General features: G+C 34.8%; 1 protein-coding gene across 1 annotated transcript; it reads right to left on the reverse strand.

The window, feature by feature from the left end:
- Positions 1 to 3,872: 3,872 nt before the first annotated feature.
- LOC141817863 (choline/ethanolaminephosphotransferase 1-like) lies at positions 3,873 to 12,713 on the reverse strand (the record flags this gene model as incomplete). Its single annotated transcript, XM_074705487.1, is given in 8 exon segments — positions 3,873 to 3,973; positions 4,052 to 4,074; positions 4,154 to 4,229; positions 9,741 to 9,818; positions 10,368 to 10,418; positions 10,509 to 10,518; positions 12,205 to 12,482; positions 12,578 to 12,713. Coding segments are annotated over 7 exon segments (476 nt in total), but the record flags the coding sequence as incomplete, so codon positions are not given.
- Between the last annotated feature and the right edge of the window lie 270 nt (positions 12,714 to 12,983).

Consider the following 12,983-nt stretch of genomic DNA (forward strand, 5'->3'; position numbering starts at 1 on the left):
CTCTACTCTCTAACTCTCAATCTCTCATTCTCAACTTCGTAAGTTCGCGTTTTCGAGTTCCGACTCCATCTTTCGACTACAATGGAAGGAGGCCGCGGTGGAAGTTCTTCACATCGATCTCGGAGGGGAAAAGAAATAGCGCACGAGGATCCCATTCCCAACATTCAATCCACCGATGATGAGATCGAGGCCCAACACCTTCCGACGCCCGAAACACAAGGAAGTACTGAAGCAATTACTTCTAAGGTTCGGGATAATCCTCCTCTAAAATCTTCTATTTTTACTAAACATTTTGAGAAAGTCACTCTTCCATCGGGAGAAATGCGTGCAAAATGCAAGCATTGTAATGCTTCCTACAAATTCCAAGCCGGCGGCGGCTATGGGTCGTTAAAACAACATGTAGAAACAAAGCACCCGACGGAATATGGACTCGACCTTTCTCAAACACAATTATCTAGATTTTCTAGCGGTAGTAGTACTGATTCTGGTTTATTTTTATATTCTGATAATAAATTAAGAGAGTCATTAGCTAAATTTATTTCCGTAGAACATCTTTCTTTTAGTTTTGGATCTAAATGCACATTTGAAGATTTTTGTAAAGAATCTCTTAATCCATCTGCTAAACGTGTTCCTAGAACTACACTTACTCGTACAATTAAAAAATTAGTAAAACAAGGAAAAAAGAATTTAATTGATGAATTTAGTAAATTAAATAATAAAGTTTCTTTATGTGCCGATATTTGGAGTGATCATTGGCAAACTCATTCTTACATGGGTGTAACTTGTCATTGGATTGATAACTCTTGGATCCTCCAAAAAAGATTAATAGCTTATAGAGTTTTTGATGAATTACATACTGTCCATAATATTGCACAATTATTATGTTTAATTTTAGAAGAATATGGATTAACTCATAAAATATTTTCAATATCATTAGATAATGCTAGTTCTAATACCGCTTCTATAGATGAATTAAAATTTGTTTGTCAACCTGTTATTGGTGGTTTATTTTTTCATATTCGTTGTGTATGTCATGTTTTAAATTTATGTGTTCAAGATGGATTAAGACTTTTAGAAAATTATATTAAACCAATTAGAATTGCAATTTCATATTTATGGTCTCATCCATCTATGATGAAACAATGGGGTAGATTTTGTAGAGTTAATGGAATGAGACCTAAAAAATTTCCATGTGATGTACCAACACGTTGGAATTCCACATATCAATTATTATAAGATTCATTTCAATATAAAGATTTATTATGTTTATTTTTTGCAGAAAATAGTAATACTAATATTTATTTATTTTCACAACAATGGAATATTTGTAGTATTATTTGTGAAATTTTAAAAGTATTTAATGATGCAACCGAATAACTTTCCGGTGTTTATTATCCCACTGCTCATTTAGTTTTAGTAAATTTTTGTAGTATAGTATTAATTTTAAATGAACATATCAATAATGAAGCTTTAACTTCTTGTATATTAGCTATGAAAATTAAATGGGAAAAATATTTTTATTTAATTTCTGAAATTTATTTAGTTGCATTTGCTTTAGATCCTAGATTTAAATTAGAAATTTTACAAGAAATGCTAACTTTATACTATGATACTTTAATTCCTATTAAAGATCCTTCTTCTCCTGATCCAGCTAGTATTATATATATTATTAGAAATTATTTAAATGATATTTATAATCAATATTATGTGAAATATGGAATACAAACTAATATTTCTGAAACACAACAACAAACTATTAGTACTAATTTAAAACTTTCAAAAGCACAACTTTTATTAAAAGAACGGACGAAACGTCCACGAGGATCCTCAAGTTCCACACAGGAACTTGAGAATTATTTTACCACTTCTTTTAATTTTAATGAAGCAGATAGTGAAGATTTCGATATCTTAAAGTGGTGGTCACAGAAGGCTCAAAGTTTTCCCGTTCTCTTTGTAATTGCCAAAGAAATTTTAGCATATCCGGTGTCAACTGTTGCTGTGGAGCAGACATTCAGTGCCGGCGGCAACATACTAGATGAACGGCGATCAACTATGTCTCCCGACTCATTGGAAGCCCAAGCATTACTCGACGATTGGACTAGAGCCGAGAAAAGAATCCAAGGAATGCAACTTTCAGAAGACGAAGCCGAAGAATTTGATACGGAAGGAACGAATACAACGGGAGGAACAGGAAGGAATGGAAGTGAGTGATGTAAAAGGGTAAAATGTAAAAGAACTACGTGGGCTTTGATTCCCCTATACCCTAAGGGGATACGTAGGCAACTTAATAAGTGCAAGCCCTTTTTTAATAAATTTTAAATTTTAAAATTTTTAATATAATAATCTCGAACCGTCGCGAACCGTGAACCGGCGGTTCCGAACCGTGAACCGTAACCGTCTTGGGCGGTTAAGGTTAAGGGTCGACCTGCCACGAACCGTCGAACTGGCGATTCCGAACCGTCGGTTCCGAACCGTCGAACCGTCGGTTCCGAACCGTGGTCGGGTCTATATAAAACTCATAAAAGCAAGAATATAGAAAATTTGGACTCTTTGCTTGCTCCCAGCATTAGGATTTGAATACGAAAAATAAAACTTGGTTAAGAGATTTCTAGATAACAAATAAGGATAAGTATAGGGGAAGATGGAGCAAGATAATAAAATAAGAGAGTTGGCACCTTTTTCCCTTTGAATGTCACAAGTGGCACCTAGTGGGTCAAAATTTACAAGTGGATGGACAACCTAAGTTTGAGTTGGTCTGCTTGTTACCACTACGTACCAAGCAGCATGTCTTATGTACTACCTATAACTAGTACATAGGCCTATTGGGTTCATATCACTATCAAGTGCATACCAATATAGGCCATTGACTCTTTATCTGACAATCAAACGTGACTTTTTAAAATTATTTTCTTGTTTCTTGTCCTATAGAAATATGTTATACTAAATTATGATACGAATTCTAGGAATAAATACAAAAGATGAAAGATCAAATATGAAGTGCAAGTTAAGCAGCACAAAAAAAGTGAATAAAAGAAAGTAACAATATGAGAAGTATATACTGTAATCTGTGTCAACATAACTATCTGTGAACCATTCAAATCAATCTCCACATGTTACAACATAAAATCAAAAGATAAAAGTTAAATGTTGGGTGACAAAGTGATGAGAACTCTTAAAATTGGTGAATACTGGAAGAAATGTTCCAGGAGCAATTAGAGGAGGAGAACTTTAAACAAAGGTTCTATCAAGAATTGAAACTCAGAAAGAAAAGCATTTCATGTGCTAAAATAACAAGCTTGATGTTTTAATGGTTGATATGCATTGATGGACTAGATATATGATAGCAATTGTTTCATTTCAATAATATTTTACATTTCTCTGTTATCAGTGGTAACATGTGTAATTTAGGATACCTGGAAAAGGATCAACCAAGCATTTGCACATGGATTCATGTTGATTGCTGGTATGTATGGTTCTATGTAATGAGATTTTAAACATCGTCGACCAGAGGCATTCTCACACTATAAATATACCCTACTATGCAAAAGGTGGTACCAATTGTCATTGTCTTGTGTCCTATTGCAGTGTTTTGCCTACATCCATTTTCAGAATGATACTAAGATGAATCATTTCTCTAGTGTAAGGAAATAAATGTACTTGCAAGTTGCAATAAGCATAGTTACATCTTCAAATCTAAAAAAAAACATATTGGTTATTGGTTGAAGCATGAAATGATGCCAGAATGTATAACAAATGTCTAGAAAACATCTACGAAGATTAGCAAGCTAGCAGTAAATGAGGTGAACACTGAACATAACAGTCAAAACAAACAATGAGAAACAAGAAAATGGAGCTGCAAACAAAGGACATACTGCTCCCATGTTGCGAAATAAAAAGGTACAGCTGCAATAACCCAAAACCAAAAAGTAGTTCTACCACACATTGCAGTGCTCCCAAAAGCCAACGCTTCAAACTGATATGAAAAATAATACATCATGGAACTAAACATCAGAAAACTAATCAACAGGAGTAGACAAGAAGAATGACATACAGCACATGTCAGTGCATCACAACCTGCAATAATCATCACTCAAAGTATCAGTAAGCATAAAATGTGCATTAGTAAGGCAAACATTATTAGCAATGAATCTACCATGATCAAAAAGTTCTCCCAATGGACTTGATGAATTGGTCCGCCTTGCTTGTTTACCGTCTACAGCATCAAAAGTCTATAATGACATGATAAATGCATATAGAGTTAGCAAGATGTATCTAATTCCTCTCTATATATATAACCTTCAATTTTAAACATGTACAAAAGTTTGTTTGAAATCCAAGTTAACTACACATAGGAAAGCTTAGTGCAGAATATTGAATTATATGAAGCAGCAAATGTGTGTATAATCAGCATTTCTCTCATAAAGGTTCTTTCAACTGCATGATCCTTTTTAGCTTCCATCCATCCCCTTTAGTGGCCCAACAATAAGGAAATGAAAATTCAGAATAATCTAATAGCATCACGTTGATAGTAGTAGAATATTGGGAATACTCCTCATTTTCTCCACCATTAGCTTGTACTACATAACATTAGGTGATATAACTAGGAAAGGTTTATCATTTGCATGATAAGGATTGTCATCCCATTAAGCTCTATGGAAGAGTACAACTCATCTGATTGATAAGATGATATAAATTATTTACTAAATTATAGATTCAGATAAACAAAGTGTTTATGCAAGTATAAGATCTTGGGTGTTCGTTATGCACTAGGAAAATGGCAGAGGTCACTAGATGCATTGTTTCAGCTTATATCCAACAAAATCAAGTGAGTTTTGGGATGAAAATGACGCACTATATTAATCTGCAGATATTAGTTAGCTGCACAAAGTACCTAAGTTTGCCTCTATGGACCTCTTGGTTGCAGATCTTTCATAAGGACATGACAATAACTTTTCAGGTAGCCTTTAGGAAAAATGTGTTTAGCAAGACACATTGTCCAAGAGACAATGTAACAGTAAAACATCCTATTTAATGTATGTGTGAAGTCAAGAAGTATATAATATTATCAATAAACGGCACTATGAGGGACTTTATATAACAAAATAAAATAAAATGGCTCATATAAGACTGTTATTATATTAACTATTGCAACACATTACATCAAGATGGAGACTAGATATCAATAATTCCCAGCCTGGAACTCAAACTAGAAAAATCATGCAAGACTCGGTGGTTTAGTGAAGAAAGCAACACATTTCATCTTAATAACTGAAAAAAGGAGATGAAATCCACAATGTATGAAGTGGCAATTGACTTTAACTATGCTCAGCTAGCTTCAACATATCTTGCTTGAACAGGTGGATTATTGAAAATGTAGATAGCAATCTGGTTATCACAATAACATGATCCTAAAAATTGTATGAGCTAAATCCGTATTCCCCTTAAAAAGTGAATAACCTTCCCATCTCACAAGCTGCAACAAATAAATCCCAATTTCCATATTATTCACTTGAGTCACACTTGATTTGTCTTTCTTAGTTAGTCTCATCTGCATAAGGGATATCATTGTTATTTCTGAATTACATGAAGATTTTACTTCCGCATATGTGAACTTTTATGAGCCTGATCACTTTTTCTCCACCTCATCTATTACATTGGAGTCTATAACAAACATTCTTGTTCATGCCCCATTGTCCATTTCACCATCTTCCTCTAAAAAAATTAAAAAAAGAAAAATCAAAACTAGAGATTTGTGGTAGTCAAGATTGTGTTCTCGAACTTACAATCTTACAGCTTTAGGATCCAAGATGTCTTAAATGATCCAAATCGATTAAGTTAGGATCTTACAAATCTATGATATAATCTTATGTCTACGTACAATTCCTACATAGGATCTTGATACCAATCATGACTGGATAGAAAATATATCCATTCAACTAGACATTTTAAAAATTGATATTAGAAGTTGTTACTATTATGCATATACATCACAAGAATTACATTTTATTTTCATATATTTACTAATTACATCAAGGTTGCATATAATAAACCCAATGTAGTCAGGCCCTTTCTAGGACCCGTAATAGCGGGAACTTCATGTAACAGACTGTCCTTTTATATTTACTAACTACATGATTCATTTATGCTTCATGATATTAGAATGCTAGTCTTTAAAATATTTAAATCAATATATTGAAAGTTAATACTTAATACACATGATAAATTATAAATGTCAAATGCAGTTCTAAAATAATTGTTGGATCTTGTGATCCCACCTTCCGAACCTAAGGACCTCATCTTGTTCCTATGTAGGGTTTGATCTTTTGATTTAATCACTGTGAAACAATAGTAGAAGGCCACAATTTGAACATGACACAGCTAAACCTCGAGACTGCTACTAAAATTATCTACCATCTCTATCTAGACCTTCCCATTACTCTAAAAAATGAGCTCTTAATTTCACTAACTTGCATCCTCTCTCACTATACCTCTTATAATTCCTTGTTGTTAGTACCCAGTGGAGTTTTGATGTGTGGTCAAATATGTCTGAAATTATATCCGTGTTGTGTTTGATGTGTGTTTAAGTGTACAGGGACTTAAGATGACACACGTGTTCCAGATGGCGAACCTTGACAGAAGACGCAAGCGAGCAAGAAGGATGACACGAGAAAGGAGCCGACGGTCTCGGTGCATCCGAGGTACGAGGAGCTATGCAGAAAAGTACTCCAACGGAACGAGAATGATGCACGAGAGCGAGCCGAAAAGGCTCGGTGCATCCGAAAGACAACAAGCAGGAAGGAAGATTATGCAATGCAACCAAGGCAGAACAGACGAGAAGAACGGTCAACCCAAAGTTGACCATTCCAAGCGCCTAGAATTGTTCCAAGCGTTCGGACTCTAGGCACCCGGATTAATTCCAGACGCCCAGATACCCAGTCCAAGTCAGAGCGACCGTTGCCGAAACAGATCAAGATAGAGTCCACATCAGCAGAATCCAAGCGCTCGGATCGCAAGGTATCATCTAGAGTCGTTAGCTACCATTACCAGAGCAGGTTGGGTTCGACAAATCTAGGTGCCCGGAAGGCTTCCAGCCCGGAGATGCCACATCAGCACAACGGTCAAATCGAGAAAAAAACTATAAATAGACTGAAGCTTAAAGAAGAATACACACACTCGATTTTAACTGTCTTCTGTTCGTTATAGTTTTTGCTCAACTGTTGTAAGAGGTTTCTCCGCCTCCGAGTCATTTTCGAAGAAGATCTTAGTAGAGTTGTTCATAGTCTTGAACTAGCAACCTCCTGGTTGCAAACCAAGTAAATTTTATATCTCTTACTTTTATGTTGTGTTTATTTTTCAATTAATGTGTGTCCTTGCTAATCAGTTAGCAAGAGAAATAGATTATTTGTTTCTGCAGATCGCTATTCACCCCTCCCCTCTAGCAACCCCAAACCACTTTCACTGCACCAACACTTGTCACCCTAACATTCTATTTGTATTTCATCTTCATCTCCAATTCAAATTACTTGTCCAAATGTACTAATCGATTGATTTGAGGGACACTCCATGGTAGATGAGATATTAAGGTCTTGTTTAGTTTGTTAGTTGGGAATGTTTTTTGAAAAAAAAAATCATTTCTAAAGAAAATAAAATATAAAAGTTGAAAAGATAAATAAAATAAATATTTTTAAAAATATATATATGTAGTAATTTTTTTTGAATTTTTAATGACTTTTATTTTTTAAAACTATAAACTGAAGGATAACCCAGTGCACGAAGCTACCATCAATGCGGAATCCTGGGGAAGGATCTATTGTACGCAATGTTATTCTGCTTTGCAAGAGGCTATTTCCGAAACTCAAACTCGTGACATCTAAGTCACACGATAGCAATTTTACCGTTGCGCAAAGGCTCTCCTTCTATAAACTGAAATAGAAGATTTAACTAACCAAATAAAGCCTAACTTTTTGCTCTAACAATATTTAGGAACTAATTTCATTGCCCTTCTAGCAAATTTACAAATGAGCATACAAGGGAACTCGATATTAAAATATCGTAACAAGTTTAGTAGATAGACAAAAGCCATGATCAGTAGGGAAAAAAAGTAAACACCCAAATCTATAGCGTTGGCTATGTTGACACTTTTTATCATATGGCTAAGATTACACTTCTTCACCTTAGCAGCTATGTTTCAACAGCCACCTTGTTGACTAGATATCAAAAACACATAAGTACACATGAAGCAACCCCCTTGTGTTTGTTTCTCAAGAGGAGGATGACCTTGAGTACAAACTGAAAATCACTATTAGGGTTGAAGCAACCTCCTAAGGCATGGTTTACTAAATTTAGTTTTTCTGTTCTCTAGATAACATAATCATAAGGGTATCAGGTCACTCACTCAGTATTTTGCTTTATCTCTCAATGTATCTTTTTCATTAAATAGGTGACAATACCAAATCCTTATGATGATATTACTTAAATAAGGCTGAAAGCATAATCAAACACTTCCAAATGGACACTCCTAAGCATCCAAATATCAGAGTATTTCAGGATTAAAGGTATTTACTGATCCATAAAAGTACAGAATTTGTTGGTAAATTGAATTATCTTTGTCACATGTCTCATTTACCATGAGTATCATTAACCAATTTATCAAGTTTAAATGTCATACTCATAACCACTAGAATGTAGTTTTAGGAATTCGTAAGTACCTTTAAAATGCTCCAAGAAAGAGTACCCTTGATACTATATTGTGGTCGAGAGCATCTCCAGACTATATAGGTTACAAAAACGCAAACTGGGCAAGTTTTAGTTGTGCTTGTACTGAGTCGATAAAGTTCTATTATGATAATTGAAATGTGACATGATCTCTAGTTCAATCTTTCACAAGAGCACAAAACACATAAAGATACACTGGTACTGTGTTAGAGAAAAAGTGCACTACAAAAGATCATTTAGTTCTAATAATTTGTTAGCATATTTACTGACCAAGTTCTAAAGATAAAAAGTGCAATAGAAAATGATGATCTAGTTTTAAAATCTGTTAGCATATTTACTTACTAAGACCTTAAGAGAAAAAGTGCAATACAAAAGGATCATTTAGTTATAATAATCCATTAGCATATGTAATAATTAAAACATAATTAAATCCTTAAGAGGTTATAGAATTGAACATATAAATAACAAACTGGTATTTATGATTGAGGAGCCTATGTACCACCTAAAGGAAATGATTTAGATGATAAAGCTCTGATAATCGGTGACTGGCTAATTCATTCCATTTGTTGACCTATAAAAGGTTTGTTTCATAGAAGTGTGCATTATCATGTTTTTCAGCAAGCAACCTATACTTCAGCTGGAAGAAACAAAATCATTGTTTCAGAAGTTACTAGGCTCACGATTGCCAATGCAAGCTTTAGACATTAAAATTACCTCTTTGAAGTTTAAATCATTAAGCATAATAAATCTTGTCATCTAGAACAAGTAAATGCTAGATAGTCAATTGAAGAAAAGTGAATAGTCAGATTGGAAGAACTATGGTATACATGATAACAATCCATCTAACCGATTAAGTGAATAAAAAAAACACATCCTACGAATATATGTCCATTATATTAATATAAGAAATTCCCAACTCCAAGCCTCATTCTTTACTTAGAGAAAAACTCCCTTCAAAATACTTGTTCTATTTTCAAAATCTTGAAAAGCAACTTTCAGAACATAGCACAGTTTGCTGAACAAACCTGATATAAGAATAGAAGCAATCCATGAGCAAGGTGAACCCATCTTGGTGGAGCTGTGTCTAGACGAGGTGAATAAATCTGTAAAAGAAACAAGAAAGAGATTTCAAATATAGCAAGTAAATAGTAAATACATCTTGCAGTTTACTACATAGCAGTAAACATGAAAGAATAGGAGAATTTTATTTAGCACAACAATAAAAGAATGCAAACAAGAAAAATGGCAAAACCACAAAAGAGATCATCATCCAGTGGTAATAAACTGTAAATAAGACCTACACTCATCATGCTATCTATATGACCTTATTCCAGAAAAAATATGGGACTGGTGGGTCATAAAAGATAGTTTGACATACTGAACATAAAATGATACAGAATTTGTGGTTCTCATATAAATCAAATCATAACAGGAGATAGTAGCTAACTTTGGCAGATAAAAACTACAAATTGATGATTTAAGATTGGCCAACTTAGATGAGTAATACATACAGAAAAGTGGAAATGAAAACACCACTAAGATCCAACATCCAAGTCAAGAACACCTTTTAAAAAACAAAGTTTAAAACTTAAACACATTAAATTTAGAAAATTACTAATAGAAAGGATCGAAAGAAATGGTCATTAACTTACATAGCTGAGGAGTGCTGATATAACTAAGAACATAAGTCCTGTGAGGGTAATCTGGAAGCACATAAAGAGATCACTGCTCCAGCAGGATGAGTTTGATTTAAAAGAGATGCATAAAAGGAGCCACATTTCCAAGGTTCTTACCAGGTTTGGCCTACAAAAGTATCAAACATATGAGGATAAAGAAATAAATTGTAGAAAATCTGATGGATGCAACATTGATACAACTTGAAGTATCACCCCAAAAAACTGTTAAAAGAATGTACATAGGGATGTATGTGTGTATTCATAAGGATTTGTGCATGAGTTCTTGAAAACTTTTATATATGGAGGGTAGTGTGAAATTAAATTCAGCTAAAGAATTAAAAATGTTATTTGTATATGCTTGTGAAATCATCCAGATAGTGAAAAATACAGGTTCTCTTTTGTCCCACTACACTCATTGCATTGTTCACTAAGAACTAGAGAATTATTACATATCTGCAGTAATGCAGACATTATTTCCTTAACAATTTCTTTATATGATGTCAGGTCAAAAAACCTAAAACAACCATAAGTTTGATATATTAGATCCTGGAAAGAAACTTTGGTATTTTGGTTTTATCAAATCTTTGATTCACTAAACAAATTGATATGTATCTAATGGACCAGCAGACATCATACTGATGGAAGCCCTACCCACTACTCTAGGACCTTTTTTTGTAGTCAATAGGAAACTGAAAGTCAAGAACCCTCACGTTGCCTGGTAAACAAGGCCTCAGATCTCCACCTTACCAGTATACCACCCTGCGTGTGTGTGTGTGTGGACCAGCAGACATCATTCTGATGGAAGCCCTATACCCACTACTCTAGGACCTTTTTTGTAGTCAATAGGAAATTGAAAGTCAAGAACCCTCACATTGCCTGGTAAACAAGGCCTCAGATCTCCACCTTACCAGTATACCACCCTGGTAAGGTGTGTGTGCATATTGATTTGACAAGGAACCAAAAGTTAACCATCCATGCGTGAAAGCTCCTATGTACCAACTGTACTAATAGATGCACCCATTCTCTTGCTTATATAGAGTCAAAGGGCAGTGTACCGCCCAATACACCGACATTTAGTCCTTCTACCCTATCTCCAATGGACATAAGAAGTTATTTCCGCAATTAATTGGATGCTAGATGTTGTTTAGGTCTTCCCTCAAATATTATTTCTCTTGTATTCAAGCTCAAAACTCTGGCACCAAAACCACAAATGTTACTTGAAAAAAGTAAAGATTGGAGAAATTAATCAAGATAAAGTTCATTAATGTGTCCCTCAATATTGGGGTTTGACACATCAACTTTAATTGCTTCCAGCAATAAGACCCCACTTATTATCTACTGTATATATCATGTGCTTGGCAGTGCATCAATCGTCTATTCTGATAAACTATAGGCAGTAATCTTACTCTTAAATCTCACAAGCATCTAGATGAAGACTTAAATGAAATAGCTCAATATGTTAATGTATTAGTTTATCGAAATCATTGGACAAATCAGGACACTTCAGCCCATAGAGTTGCCAATGCTTGCAAATAAAAACTTGGCATGGCAAATTTATCTGTTAAAGAATATTTTCTGCAGAAGGTCCTTCAAATTGACAGAAGGGAATTACAACGCATCAACAGTCGATACCAACATTGAACTTATGCAAGTGAACACGGACACGCCAATCTTTCGAGACATGCTAATGGTTATGTAAGCATACAAAGAATTAACAAAATAAATACTAAAAAACAAAAGATGCTATGATCATTTTTCAACCCAAAAAAAAAAGATAAAACAGTTCAAGCCGTACGCCATCGGTAGTACTTACGGCATCCAGAGAGGGAAAAGAGCGACGCAGCGACTCCAAAACGGCTGCAACACATACTTGGCGACTAGCGAGTTATCCACGCCACTGTATTTATATCTATGCAGCGTTGCCACGCCATGGTGCCCAATGTACCCCATTTTCTATCCAACAAGAAGCCGATCCTCCTTCCTCTTAACAATCTTACACCTAGAAAGAGATCCACCGCACACCAGAGAACCGAGTTTCACAGTTTGACTATCCAAAAGCACATTGTCTGAATGAAAATTAGCAGATCGAATCTAAATTCAAAAAAAAAAAACAAGGGCGGATCAAAATCAAGGAATCCGCAACCTAAGAGCAGCTATAAGAGCGAGAGCATAGCAGGGTTGGATACCTTGCGATTGGAACGAGATGACGGGAAGACAACAAGCGCATCAAGCGAAGGAAGGAGCTCTCTCCTGAAGTCGCGGCATTCTACGATTTGGGAAATGGATCTGCGGAGGGTACCAACAAGCAACAACCACGAGTGGTTGGACCGAAGGCGAATGGGACGAAAGCCCTTTTGTTTGGCTCTTTATTAGTCTTGTGGAAGACGCTTTACCTGCTGTCGCTGCCGGAGCTAATAATTTCAAGCCTCGCCTCGCGAACCAAATAAAAATAAAATAATATACTCATAAAATGGAATTACTAGAAAATATATATTTAACTTTTTCTTATATTTAAGTATATTTTCAAGAAAATATTTTTATTCTTTTTTGCTTTCTGAAAAATGAGTTTGGATCTTTTAAAAGAAACCTATT

Source organism: Curcuma longa, unplaced genomic scaffold (assembly GCF_044706935.1).
Source record: "Curcuma longa cultivar G26 ecotype Majalengka, Jawa Barat unplaced genomic scaffold, ITB_CL_G26_1.1 contig_22283, whole genome shotgun sequence".
NCBI lineage: Eukaryota > Viridiplantae > Streptophyta > Magnoliopsida > Zingiberales > Zingiberaceae > Curcuma > Curcuma longa.